The sequence below is a fragment of the Coloeus monedula genome (assembly GCF_965178545.1).
Source record: "Coloeus monedula genome assembly, chromosome: 2".
In the NCBI taxonomy this organism is placed as follows: Eukaryota; Metazoa; Chordata; class Aves; order Passeriformes; family Corvidae; genus Coloeus; species Coloeus monedula.
Window position 1 is genome coordinate 75,694,883 of NC_138782.1, and position 14,887 is coordinate 75,709,769.

The window sequence follows — 14,887 nt, forward strand, 5'->3', positions numbered from 1 at the left end:
TGTATATATTTGAATTAGGACTAGAACTGAAACTCTCAAATCTACAATTAAATGGATTTGGAGTTATAATAGAGTAGTGTTTTGTTCATGTTTTGATAAATTTTCCGATTGTACTTTGAATATTTATTTGTTAAACACTAAAAGAGTAAATGCTAAGGGGCAAGTCACAAGAAGTTTGATTAATTTTATTTTGTATTTTGTAATACTTAGGTATGTGCTCTCTTGTAAGAGTTGGACTGAACTATGCTTGACTGAATATATATATATAGAAACTGTAAATACTTTTCAGACTAATAATAAAAACTGGTAATGTTGAAACAGTTTCTATTCTGAGACTTTCTTGGAAAGTGTACTGTCATACTGTCAGTGGAATAGTTATCTTGATAGAGTAGCTTAGTAGAATGTGGAAAGCTGATAGGTTGTAAAAAAGCATGGTTAAAAAGAATTTGTGGTGTAGGTTTCTTAGATGAAATTTAGTTAAACAATTTGTTTAAAATAACAACTGGCCTATGTAAGTAATGGCCAGACACTTCAGCCTCAAGTAGATCGTCTCTACTCTTAGTACAATGCTTCAGAAATTGTTTTGTTTTTCAAATTACCTTATTTTCCGAAGTAGCCATAAGGAGTTGCCTTACTTGGACCCTTATTCTGTCCTTTCTTCTGTTAGCAGGGTCTGTCCTGGTTCAAGGTTTATGATACATTGTCAGATGGAGGTATCTATAGGTACAATAAAAATCTTTCTCTCTCCATTCATGAAGGTGTATGGTTACTGTTAGCCCTGTAGCCTGGGTGGCATCTGTTTAGCTCAGTGTGGTAGATGAAGCTGTTTACTGTGAGAGTTTCTGCTGACATATGTTCCTGTACTTTACCTGGAGCAACATTTCAATTATATATTGCTTTTTAAACATGAGTGCAACCTTATGCCCAGAAGTATGGAAACAGAAAGTTTCCAGACTGGACTGTATTCTTCTCTGTAAAACTCTTTGAAAAATCTGTAATTCCTTCCTCCTTTTTCATACAGCACTGGCATTCCTTTTACAATTAATTTTGGAACCTTTAGTGTATAGTAATTGGAAATGAGAAAAATCGATTAAGTTCCTGAAAGCAAAATTACTAGTGATACAGTTGTGAGTGTAATAGCTAGTATGTAAGCATGCTCTTGTGCAACAAATGCTTGTAAGGAAAAGTCTGTGTTTCTTCTTTGAATATCACTAATGAAAGCAGATGTGGTAAGATGTGTCTGTGCAGTTAAAAGTGAGTAACAAACAGTTCCAGTATACCCTTGCAGCAATGTTATCATTTTGGTCCTGTTATTGACGGATGAAACTAAGATGTGTGCCAGTTTCTGTTCACTACATGCAACAGGAAAGTGCTTTTGCTCGTTCAGTACACTGGATGGTGATGGTCTTACACATGTTTTTATAAGCCATTGTTTTCCTGTAAATGTCACAGCGCTGTGACAAGTTAGTTTATTTGTGTGGGATCCACTGTCCAGATTTTTGTGTATGTGGTCTTTGAAATTCATGTGTTTCCATTTAGAGAAAACCAATTCAGATACACATAATTCTTGGGGAGATTTGATTAAGTTCTTTCACCATCTGATGGGGGGACGGTTATAGCAGTAGAACGTGGTGGCTGCTTGGCTTACCACTGGGATGTGCTATGCACATATTAATTCTGTGACAAAACACTGATAGCAGCTGATGTGTGCCAGGTACTCTGTCTGTACAGCAGCTGGCTTTTCTGAAGGTCTGTGAAGCACAAGTTGTGCAATGTGGATTGTAGCCCTGCTATTCCTGTGGGTCATGCCCTGCAATGAAGTATAACTCAGATGTTAAAATGCATTGATCTGATTGCTGTGTGACGGATTCAGGACAGGTAGAAACAGTAGGCTCTTTCAAACCCTCTTCTGGGAAAGAGCCCCGTGTAAGCAAGAGATGAGTGAACGGGATTTCGTGCTGAAGGTGAGTGGCTGGAGTCCAAGGGTGACACTGCAGCTGCCACTGTGGCATTTGTCTGTGAGTTACAGCCGTACACAGTGTCCTGTCCTACCTGCTTCATGTTAGAGACAGAAAAGCCTGCCCATCTGCTTGTTAGCAGCTGTGATTCACCCTAAGATGCTTAGGTATTAATTTTATGTTAATGTACCATGCTATAAATAGGGATGATGAAACACCAACAGAGCACCAGGTTTTCCATGCATGCAATGAACAGCTGGAGTGGTAATGGTTTTGGTCCCTGTCCTTAAGTGTTTGTGACAGGGAGCTGGAGTGTTTTAAAGAAGCCAGACTTCCCAAAGTTTTCAGAGATTAGGTATTTTTTTCCTAAGAACTGATCTGTGAACAGTACTTCGGGCTTCTCATGAAATATTCGCTGGGAATAATTGTGCTTGTTATGTTAATAATATGAACAGATGATGCACATGACATTTTGTGCCATCTTAAAACCTTTCCCAGCTCCTGAAATAATAGTGCAGTCTGTGGGCAATATTTGTCATTTAGGCAAATATGGGGAGAGATTTTTGAAAGCATGGTGTTCTTTTTGGGGTTGTTACTTTGGGTTTTGGGGGTTTTTGTTTGTTTGCTTAGGGTTTCTTTGGTCCTTGGGGTTCTGTTTTGGGTTTTTGGGGTATTTTAAGGGGAAAGGCAGGAAGGTCTTGTCCTTGGCTGGTTACCCCAGTGTGTGCCCTGGAGAGTCATTATTCAATATATAAGTTGAGTCTTATTAAAGAACTGTAGCATAATGCAAATAAGCACGTAGGATGCTTCATGTGTGACACTGCATAATCTATATGGGGGAAAGATGACTGTGATGCATTCTTCTGAAAATGTTTTCTGTAGAAAATACGCATTTCTGCTTGAATTCAAATTTTTTGGATTGTTTTCTTTCAGGCATTTGTGGAGGCTCAGAACAAGCTCACAGTACCCTTTCTTGAGCAGTGTCCTGTCAGAGGACTGTTCAAGGAACGAATGACTGAGCTCTATGATTATCCCAAGTACAGCTGCCACTTCAAGAAAGGAAAAAGGTATGTGAGGAATGTCTTTTTAGGTTGTGATGAATGTGAAGCAAGTCAGAGGCAACTTCTAATTAGGAAAACAAGTTATAAATTGTATTTATTTCTTTATAGTTGTGAAGTAGGAAAACTAAGCCAATGTTAACGTGTGATTGCATGATGGAGAGCCCAAGGTGCTTGTCTCTCTCCAGTTTCCAGTCATATTATCTTCTTCTTTTGTTGTCTTTCTTTCTATAGGAAGAATAATAATTTGTGAGCTTATCAGAACTCAGATTTTGTAGAATAATTGTTATGAAGGTAAAGCTTTGAGGAGTTCCTTTCAGAAAAGCTTGATCACTGTTAGTATAGTTATAGGCACATCATCTGAAAACAGTATAACCCCTCATGTGCATTTTGTTCCACATATTTGCTAGAACACTGCTCTTATGTTGGTCATTCTTTGAGCAGCTAGTGGGCTTTTTTTGTCTAGTCATAGCCAGTGAAAAGCAGTAGGAATTCCCTTGTGAAAAACTGTTCCTGTAGCTGCAAGGGATAAGGGAAAAATCATTTGAAGGACTTAAAGCAACTGATGCAAAAAGATCTGTCTTTGTAGAAATAAAGAAATCCTGCTCTATTCCAGTGCCTAGCCTACTTACATCCCTGTTTTAATCTGTGGCTAGGTCAAGATGTGGTGTTTCTGTGTCTTACTCAAGGTCTGGAGACTGCAGCTGCTACTGAATTTTATGTGATCTCTTTTAGAAACACCAGAAAGCTTCTAGAGAAAGGAAGTAAAGGGGTGAAGCTGCTTACTAACTTAATAACATCTAGAGATTGTTTTAGCAATTGAAAAAGGGGTAGTGCAAGCAACCAGCCACTCTTAGTCACAGGAAACACAGAGAATCTTTTTCAATATTTTCAATTTGTTTGATCCGTGTTGAGTGGGCACCCAGATATACCAGCTATGTGTTCACCATCATCCACAGATGATGAGAAAGAGCAGAGGATATCTTGTTGCCTTAAGATTTCTACACAGATATTGAGAGGGATTTGTTTTAGTGATCTGTGCTGTGAGGAAGGCACAGATACTTGTTATTATGGGAGGGAAATTCCGTACTGTATGGGATTTTGTGAAGCTATATGGCAGGGAGTGAACCCAAACTGTTTGTGGATTTAATGTGGATTTAAATTGTCATGGATGTGGCACAGCATGTCAGTGTATCGAGGTATGAGGTTTAAGCTCAGAAGCAGTGGAGCTGTTTAGGACAGTGCTGCATCTGGGGATGGATGCCTTATTGAGTGAGTCAGGCAAAGCTTGTTAGTTTGTATGTGATGCTCCTGCAGATGTAGCAGGTGACCAGGTCTGGTCAGTGACTGCTCTGGATTCTCTGACCCATTCTCCCTGTGCAGTGCAAACATGCCTGGGTGTCAGTACCTTCAGTGCTATTAAGGCTTAATGTTGCAGAAGTGCTCATGGCAGTGATAAATACAGTCTCTGCTAAGAGATACAAGTTCTTAATTTGATGCAGCTGACTGTCCTGCCAGGAGCTTAATGTGCTTGTAATTTATGACACTTTACATTGATTTTAATAGATGTCTCTTTAGTCTTTCTGAGTGATATTCCTTTTTGGCATGTCCTGGACTTAAATCAGAGCAGTTCAAAAATAATACAGAAAAGCCCTATATTGTGGTGTTTGAGGCGATCAAGAGGTCTCTACCAAGTTAAGTAACACTAAGTAAGGTGTGGGGGAAGGAACTATTCTATTTCAAGAATTTTCTAAACTTCCCATGACACTTAAAAATTCTTAAATTTAACTACTCTGGTTTCTGGATGAAGAACAGCTGCTAAAGGACAGTGTGTGAAGAGTTGTTCTGTAGAGGCTGCAGAAAGGGAGGGTGCCCAGGGAGGTGCTGTGTTTGTCTCATTGTTTGACCTTTGCTTCCCAGCTTGTTGCCCAGCATTGCTGAGGTGAAATTGGCAAGAAAATGCATGGTCAAATGGAAAATTTCTTTTTCTTCTATTTTTTTAAGTCTTTCAGTTTAGCACTTGCTGAACATTTTTGTTATTACTTTTAAGGTATTACTATATTGTTATTGTACTTAATATATATAAAATATTATATATATATATAAAAATATATTGTAATAGTAATGTATTACTGATATTGTTAACCAGGCCTTTGTGAGTGTATTTTCCCCTTCTGGCTTTACCATGTGTAGTGGCTTGGTCCAAAATACTCATTACTGTTTATCTTCTGTGAGATAAGAATTAGGAGAAATGCAAAGCAGGCACCAAACTTGAAAGAATATAAAGAAGTTTATTAACAGACCTAAAAGAAGAAAAGAAATTATAGCACCTTCAGAACTCTCCTCCTCCCCCCACTTTCCTCCCTTCTCCCACTGACTGTAAAAAGATAACCCTTAAGATATTCAGTCTGTTACCACTTCTATAATAACCTTGTTCAGTCCCTTTAGAAAGAGAAGTCTCTTCTTGCTCATGCTATGAAAACATTATCACAATGAGACAGCCGCCCACTTCCAAATATTGTTCAGTCCATTTAGGAAGAGGAGTCTCTCTGCTCGCATGTGAGTCCCCCCAAGTTGCAGCTTTTCCCGCAACTGCTTTCGAGAGTCCACTCTTGAAGTCTTTTGGGGTACAATTTTAAGGTAGAGCCGTTCAGAAACAAAAACAGAGGCCCTTCTCCTTCCCTGGGAGCAAAGGGTCTTCCTCATCTTCATTGTTAGGACTATCTCTGGGAGCATCTCTAGGGACTGAGGTTTTCTCCTTTCCCGTTTGGAGCAAAAGTCCTCATCTGGTCCATCTCTCCCTGTCCAAACTTCTCATGAAATTACAGCTGCGTCAGCATCTGCCTATCCCAGCGCAGGTGCTTTTGCTAACAAGCACGAGTTGACCACTCCACCCCCCATATCTTCATGGAATTACAACGGGATACTCTGATATATCATAGCTTCACAACAGAATTTCAGCTTTAAGCATCTCCTCTCTCTCTTCCCTCAGGTTTCAGCTCTTCACAGCAGTAAAAGGGTTAATCTCACCTCGGCCTTGCAGCTTTGCAGCTGGAATGTTGAATTTTTCTTATCGCAGTGGAGAGGGGGGAGAGCCGAGCCGCTCCGGCTGCCCACGGCAAGGCAGTGGGGGGGGTTCCATGGCTGGAACAGGTCCATGGCTCCAGGATGGCCGTGGCCCGGCCCGGCCTGGCCCAAGCAGGGCCTGGCTGTGCCCGCTGGCCCCCACACGGGGCCCGCAGCCACCTGTGCCAGCGCCGGAAACGAGAGAGAGCTTGGAGGGGGAGTTTGTCTATTCTTAAATGTGGATCACAGAGGCGGTCACAACTTTAAGTGGCTTAGAGAATTGTCCATATTCAAACTGGCCAGCTGATAGGTTCTATCAGGTCCCAGAGGAAGCTGTAAGCACCCCTTAGCAAGGACATCCCTTCCGGGACTATGCTTGCTAACCTATGACACCATGTTTGTACCCAAGTTTGTACCCAAGTACTGGTCAGTCTTAGGGAATATATGAACTGATTTGAGGTTTGAACATTGCTTCATAAATTCCCCTGTTCCCCCAGGTGAAGCTGCTGTCTGGTTTGTTAAGTCACATGTTTGTGTAGTAAAGTTCTATGAAGGAAGAAAAATGTAGTACCTCTGACTTGCATAGAATATGGGTGTTAATTTCTTTGATATCTGTAGTGTCTTAGGATGGGAAGAGTATCACTCACTAAAGGCAACTCTGTAGTGGTCTGTTCCTGCAACTTTTTCAAACGCATCTTTAGGGGCATTGGTAAATACAAATGAAACAGTTTTCATTCTGTTTCATTTGAACATAAGTCTGTCACTCAGTATGGGTTGAAAGCAGCTATATGAATGACAAACCTGAGAACATAAGGGATGGGAACCTGTGCCAGTACTTGTAACAGAGAAATGCTGCAGCTGCCAGAAATGTTTAACATAGACAGTTATGTGGAGTTTATAGTATACTTAGAATTCTTTGAAATGCACTGTGGCAAATGCAGCTTTTATTTTTAAAGGATATTTTGGATGCATCCTAGCCATGATTCCTACTCTGATGTGAAACTTGTGTTTCCCTAACATATTCATCTGTCTTTTATTCACTTAATGACAATCTCATACAAGTTTTTTGTGCTTGCCTAACTGAGAATCAGAGTTCTTCCTACTTATTTTTCCCTCTTGTGTTCTTTTAGGTATTTTCACTTCTACAATACAGGGCTCCAGAATCAGCGAGTTTTATATGTACAAGACTCCTTGGATGCTGATGCCAAAGTTTTTCTCGATCCAAATAAGCTTTCTGATGATGGCACTGTGGCCTTACGAGGTTAGTGAGACAGCAGTTCCTGCTGAGTAAGTCTCAGTCTTCAGCAGAAGTTGAACATTTAATCAAAGTAATCACAATAGCTGTGTGTGGGTTTGTATGGTGTTTTAGAAGAACACTTCTAAATCTACATTGTATCCACAATTAACTTGGTTCAGTTTCCCAGTGCTTTTTTTCACAACAGGTTTCCGATGGAATATGAGCAGCTCTTGAAGCTGTCCATAGCAAGGACAAAAAGTTTATGTATTTATATTGATTAGTTCCCTTGAAGTTGTATTTTGCATCTTTAACACAAGCCAGCAAGTTAGAGACTGTGAAGGAACATAGCATTAACTTTTATCATCACAAAATTGTTGGTGTTCACTAGGACTGTAACTTCTCTTAGCTGTCCATTTTCACACTCCCTAGTTGCTGATTTGTAGAAGCAGACTCTGGGACCTAAAAGTCCTCTAAGTCTGTTCAAGGACAGTTAATAAAAACAGAGGACAGAATTAGTGAATGTTTCTCTAAGAGTGACCTAGTTGAAAAGAATCAATATGGCTTTTTTTATTGAGAAGTCCTGCCTTAATCTGTGGATATTGGATTCATATAATCTCTGTGTATTTCTAGAAGACTTATGGCATAGTTTCCTTCCAAATGCACTTAGAAAACCAAGAGCTGTGTAACAAGAGGGAGAACTCCTGGTATTGATAAATAATTGATTTAAGGGCAAGTAAAGGAAGAACTGATGGGCTGTCAAATGGAAATCACCAGAAAAGCCTTGTCAGGGACTGTGCTAGGACTTGCAGTGTTCAGTATGCTGCTACATACTGGAAAAAGGAGTGAGTAGTGAGGTAGCAGAGCTTGGTGACAATACAAAGTTACTCCAGGCTGAAGAATGACTGAAGAGCTGCAGGAAGACCTTAATAATAGTAAGTGGGCAATAAATTAACAGGTAAAAGTCTCTGTGCAGATGAATTAAGTGATGCACAGGGGACAAACAATCCTAACCTCATTTATGGAGGAATGGATGGAGCAAACTCTTGAGCTCACCATAACCTCTTGGGAACAATGCTTGGAGTGTAATACATGAAAATGTCAACTTGGTTCTTGGTAGAAGCGAAACAAGCACACCAAGTATCAATTTATTTATAAGGAAGAAATTTCTCCCCAGAAGTGTTCAAGAAACAACTCAGTGTGGCACTCAATGCTGTGATTTAGTTGACAAGGTGGTGGTTGGTTAAAGGTTGAAGTCTATGATCCTGAAGCTCTTTTCCAACCTTTATGATTCTATGAAATAAAGAACAAAACAGGAGACACTGTTAGATTAGGAACCCAGGAGTTTATACTGTGCCATTGAATACTAAATCAAGTCCCAGTCTCCTCAGCTCAAAAGGGGCTCTGAAATGCAGTTTGGAGGAGAGCAGTAGGAACAATCAAGGGAAGAAACGGAGTGTGCTTGGATTAATCAGCTTGGAAAAGGGACAATTTAGCAAAGATACTAGAGGTCTGCAGAATCATTTGTGGCATGCAATAGGATGGAGAGGAGGAATAAGGGCTAATTAGTCATTTTTTCTGTTAGAAGAATGAGGGAATATCAAATGAAAGCAGTGGGATTAGAGGGCTGGAGCACCTCTTCTATGATGAAGAGCTGAGAGAGTTGAGATTATTCAGCCTGGAAAAGCGAAAGCTGTGGGATGGCCCTATAGTAGCTTTCCTGTACCTAAAGGGCGCCTACAAGAAAGCTGGAGAGGGACTTTTTACAAGGGCATGAAGTGGTAGGACGAGGGGGAATGGCTTTAAACTGAAAGAGAATAGGTTTAGATTAGCTATTACAAAAAACTTCTTTACTGTGAAGGTAGTGAGGTTCTGGAACAGGTTGCCCAGAGAAGTTGTGGATGCCCCATCACTGGAGGCCAGGATGGACAGAGCTTTGAGCACTCTTTGTCTAGCAGAAGGTGTTCCTGTCTACAGCAGGAGGGTAGGAACTAAGTGATCTTTGAGATCCATTCCAACCCAATGGTTATATGGTTGTTCCATATGGTTCCATATGGTTGATCCAATGATTATATGGTTGTTCTTAGTTGTGTAGGCACCACATTGTGGTTACTCCTGAGGACAGCTAGGTGGGATTGTGTTCTGAATCAGAATGGCCACTCTTATGTTCTTATGGGGGAGAATATATTGGTGTGGCACAGTGGTGCCTCTCAAAACTACCGTGTCTATGAAATGCAACATTTTCTTGTAGAGAAATGGCTGAGTGAACAGGGACATGTATACATGCACAATCCAAGCTACATTAGTGAACTGTCCTTGACTAGGGAAAAAAGAGACGAGCAATGCTGATGTGGCAAGCCGACAGGATGTTGCAGAGGGGGATGCTGACCATGGAAAGAGAAAGCCTTATGTTAGTTATGTGCATATTAATCTGTAACCAATCTGTAACCAATTGCTTGCTATTAAAGGCCGTGTGAACAGTAGCTGTAACCCAATAGTATGGAGCTTGCTTACGCGTGCTTGGGGAATTAGGGTATAACTATGGGTCTGACAATAGAATGAACGGAGTTCCATCATATCTCTATGAGAAGCGTGGTTCATCCCGGCAGATCTCTGGCTATTTTTTCTTAGGTCGTTTTTTGGTAGATACTTTCAGGTCTGTACAGGCCTGTGATAATTCAGTCTCTTCACCTGACTTGATTTGCAAGCATGAATTTGATCCATATCAACTATGATAGAAGCTCTTTATTCCTCACAATTTGGATAAAGTGAAATATATATCAGAGCTCTTAGCTGAGAATACGGGTAATTAACCACTTGCATGCTAGTGGCAAAGTTTCCCAGTTACTTCAGTTTTCAGGGTTTAAAAGGGTCTAGTTTTCAGTGACTCCATCTTTTAGGTGGTGTTTACACTATTTCAGGATACATAGCATGCATCTCTGTTAGCTTCTTTGGTACTGTTTCTCTCTTAAAATTTTACACAAGTTCCGTACCTGTGTGCATTTTCATTTTCCAGCTCCTCCTGCCAAACTCAGGGAAGTAGAAGAAATATGATTCAAACCATAATTCAGATGCTGGGTATAAGTTATGCCACTGAACATGGATACTTACTGAGTATCCGTGCCTAAACGTGGATCTGTGAACTGAGAAGTACACTCAGAGACTGGAAAAGTGCTGTGAATCCCATGTGATAACAGATGTAGTTGCTTACACTGTTATTTAGAAAATAAACCTTCTCTCAATGTTTGATGAACAGTTCCTTTAACTAGCATCCCAATTTAATCTCTCTTCATTTTGTTTCTTTCCGATTTCCTAGGTTATGCATTCAGCGAAGACGGTGAATACTTTGCCTATGGCCTGAGTTCTAGTGGCTCTGATTGGGTTACTATCAAGTTTATGAAAGTAGAAGGTCCTGAGGATCTCCCAGATACACTGGAGAGAGTTAAATTCAGTTGCATGGCATGGACCCATGATGGAAAAGGCATGTTCTATAACTGCTACCCAAAACAAGATGGGAAAAGTGATGGTAGGTATGACTGTACTAATTGTGTGCCATGTGGAAGCAAAATCACTTTTGCAGTAAATTGCTGCAACAAATAATTAGCTCTACAAATTTATACTGAGATAAGTAGCTGTATTGGTTATGCAATTAGAGATCAAATTATGTCTTTTATGGCAAAAGCCTATGCTCAATTAGTGTGAGTCCCTTCTTGTCTCCCTGCCCCTCTTTTTCTCATAAAACTTTGCTGCTCCTTTTCTTTTTCTTTGGGATGATTTACTCAGGTTCCGTATTGTTGGTGTTGTTGGCTACAACTTGATGTCTGGTGACAGCTTACTTAGATCTTTCCCCTTACCCATTTGTGTGGGCATAGATGAATTGTTCTGAGAGACCTGATGAATAGCAATGTGGGGCATAAGGTTTTGTTGTTCAACCAGATTAATTCATCTGTGGTTCACAGCAAAGCAAAACAAAATGTTTATGCTAGCTAAATTCAAGTAGCACCACACAAAGTGGAATGAATTGCAGTGGAGCATCAGTGGGGAAGGAATTTAGCAGCTTTTATGATAAGGCAGAGCTACTGAAAAGTTTCTTCTGGAGATGTTCTCTTTGTTAAACTGGAGAGAACCTGAATTTTACCTCTGTATTTGCTTTTGAAACCTATAATTTTGCCAGACTTGCAAGATAGATACCAACCTTGTTTTGTTGAGGGTTTTTTTACTTCCTGTTTGTAGTTCAAAAGCTAAAGTGTTGGAAAACGTTGCAAGAATAAAATTTTTAAAAAAATAAATCAAGTGGCACCTTATACATCACTTTTATATTTTCAGCAAATGGAAGTATGAAGGTTTCTAGGAATGTTAATTAGCAATAAATCTCCTCTTAGTTGCCCTGGGTGAAAAGGAAATGAAAACATCATTAGATGGTGGCAGGGATTCTTGGTTTTCATCACTTTGCTTGCTTGTATTTCTAGAAAGCAAAGCTTGAAATGATAAATCTTCAAATTTGAAGAAGGTATTATCAACAGTAAAAGGAAAGGGATACTGTTTGAACAGGTTTCCAGCGTGAAGTTTTATCTGGTTTTTTAGGAGGGTGTTTGTTTGGAGCAGAATGGTTGTAGTGTGGAGCCATTCCTAGTTCTCTCTTCTGAATTTCTCTTTTATATACAGAGGGATACAGAAGTTTCTAGGGATTTCATATGATTGTTGGATTTCTTTGAGAACTTAGTGGTTTAAATATCTGCATTTCACTAGGCACTGAGACCTCCACTAATCTGCATCAAAAGCTGCATTACCACGTATTAGGAACAAACCAGTCAGAAGATATCCTATGTGCTGAATTTCCTGATGAACCAAAATGGATGGGTGGAGCTGAGGTATGGTAAATGTCCTGCACCTTATCATTATCATGTTCTGTTTTTCAGATTCTAACAACTGATAGTGGATATTAATTTGAAAATATTTTGTTAAAAGAACAGTTTTTATTAGTGTTGTAGAGTTGACAGTTGAACTAAGAATCATTGATTAAGAATTCCTGAAAATAAGACTACCTAGTTTGCTTTAAGTCACTCCTCCAGCCTGCAATGACACAATCATATACTCTTTTTCTTCACTGAGGTCCTTCTGCCTGATAGACATTCCAAGACAGAGAAGATCATTTGAGAGACAACGTGTCACTGTTCTTGTTTCTTCTTGGTCAGTGTTTAGCCCCAGCTTCTACTTCCTGCACAAAAAGCTTATTCTAATAGTCAGCATGTCTGGATATTCCCTGCCATGTATGGGGTTATGTTTATTTTTGCGATGTCTTCCCTGAAAAATAAATATATCTGTTCTGCTTATTTGAGGAATGGAGATATACAAGTCAAAATTTGTTAATACTGCGTGTACAATTGAAGAATTCTAAGTTTCTCTACAAAAACCTTTATCAGCACACATATGGTACAGACTGTGTTACTGGAAGTGAAAGCAGTGACTGCTGCTGGAATTGCTTTCTTAAGCTTATTTTGTTAAACTGCTGCTATGTAGTGCAAACTCCCAGTAAACCTTTTGTAATTAATCTGTTTTTTATTCTCCATATTAGATTTAGTGATGTGCAATTGAGTGCACTGTTTCAAAGTGCTGCTGGAATGTAGTGATGGTCATTCCATTTTTCAGGGAACTGATGTTTTTCCTGTGGATGAATACTTGTAATGCTCTGTACAGTACGTTTTGTTTCTATATTGGTCTTTTTTGATCTGAGACTTTTGAGGAACATGAAGTGTTTTTAGCCTGGTTTGGAGTATTCAGTTTTTAGAAATACTTTTCTCTGCGAGTACCTCTTTTGAAAAATGTGATCATCAGTTTGTGTCACTTTTCAACACTTTAACCTGTGAAAATGTTCGGGGTGTCTTTTCTGTAGGCTGCCAGAAAACAAAGGCTCTTTCAAAGAATTTGAACAGTGGGATTTGAAATGAGACACGAAAATGTGAAGGGCTTCCCAACAAGGTGATGACCCTGAGCTTTCTCTAACAAATCAGACTTACCTGTAGGTTCTGCAAGTAGCCACAACCTTTTTTACACAATCTCATGTATTCATGAAACATATCTTTAACAACTGACCTGAGTATCAATGGAAGCTTGCAAACGGGACTTGGGATTTTTTTTTAACTGTTCAAAAACTAGTCACTTCTGGGTTTAACTGGCAATAAAATGGAATTTGGACATCATTATCCTTATTTTTCCTCTAGTTCCATAAATAAATGGGCTTTCTGTTATTGACAGATGTCTTGTAATGATGTTTCCCCTGATTCACATGAGTGATGCATATTATTATTATTATTCCTTTCCAGTATCATGAGCTAAACTACACGTGTTGTTGTGAAGGCAAATTCATCTTCCATGGGGAAGGACTGTTGCAGTCTGATTAATTAGACTTTTGCTGCAGAACAGGGAGGTAAAGGAATGTAGCACAGCTACGAGTTCTTGAAACCACTGGAGTTGGAAGAGCCCCATAACTGTTGTGAAAGTGGGGAGGACAGTGCATAGAGAAACACCTTCCTATTGTGGGCTCTTGTTTAATAAAGTTATGTCATAGGGATGGTATGGCTGCTTATGGTGGTTTTCCTGACCTCTAGGAGCCATAAACTTCCAGAGATGTTGGTATTTAAGAATAAATGCTGTTTTAAGGAGGAGTGGAAAAGCAGAGATCCACCTCTGTAAATAATCATTAACTTTTCTAAGTGAGAATACTTTAAAACAGCTGATATTCTGGAGTTGTGCTGTGGGCTCCAGCTGTAAAACGTGGCTCTGTTGTACTGATACTAGTGAAAAAATGGGTTTAATGGTCAGGAGAAAAATACTCTGCAATTAAAAAAAAAAAAAAACAAAACACAACAAAAAGCAAACCAAAGCAGTGCAGTTGCAAAATGTGGTTTCATCCTTGTGCAGTGGGTTAAAAATCTTCTTTTCAGGCCATTCCAATGACTTTTCTGGTCAGTTTTTCTAAGTGTTTGAGAAAGTGGAAGACCACAAAGTAATAGGGGAAAAATTAAAATATCATTAGTGAAAATCAAATTATATGGCTTATTGGTGCTGTCCTGAATATGCTTCCTTGGTTCTAAGATGCTGCTATAGATTTTAAAATACTACTTTGCACAGCTCAACATGTTATAAAATGTATGCTTTCATGTGCTACTGTCAGATTAAAAAGTGTTTTTATTTTACCAGCTTTGCTAGTCCCACTAGGTAGAGACATTATGTTTTACACAAGCTTCAGTGAAGACAGTTGGATTATGGTCTTGCAGCCAGGTCAAGGAAGAGAAATACTTTGCTTGCAGGTGAAAAGCACCTGACAAGGAGATCCTTCAGATACTGCAAAATTAATAATGTTGCCATGATGCTTCAGAAAAACAATCTCAGGTGCACTGTAGGGAGTCAGTGGTGTGTATTCTCAATGGAGATGGGAAACTAGGTCATTCATAAGGACAAAAGAGGGTTGTATAAAATTTTGTCAGTGTAATATATTTACAAGATAATATGCAAGAAAATAGCTTCAGGGTTTTTTTCCTCACTATACATTCAACACCAGCCCCAAGTGT

At 39.4% G+C, this 14,887-nt stretch overlaps 1 protein-coding gene across 1 annotated transcript in view; it reads left to right on the top strand.

The window, feature by feature from the left end:
• Positions 1-14,887, top strand: part of PREP (prolyl endopeptidase) — a 91,825-nt gene that overhangs the window by 4,928 nt on the left and 72,010 nt on the right. Inside the window, exons 3-6 of the mRNA XM_082302535.1 lie at positions 2,892-3,025; positions 7,213-7,343; positions 10,633-10,842; positions 12,066-12,187. Of these exons, the coding sequence (XP_082158661.1) occupies positions 2,892-3,025; positions 7,213-7,343; positions 10,633-10,842; positions 12,066-12,187 (597 nt within the window). The remainder of the gene's footprint in view (positions 1-2,891; positions 3,026-7,212; positions 7,344-10,632; positions 10,843-12,065; positions 12,188-14,887) is intronic.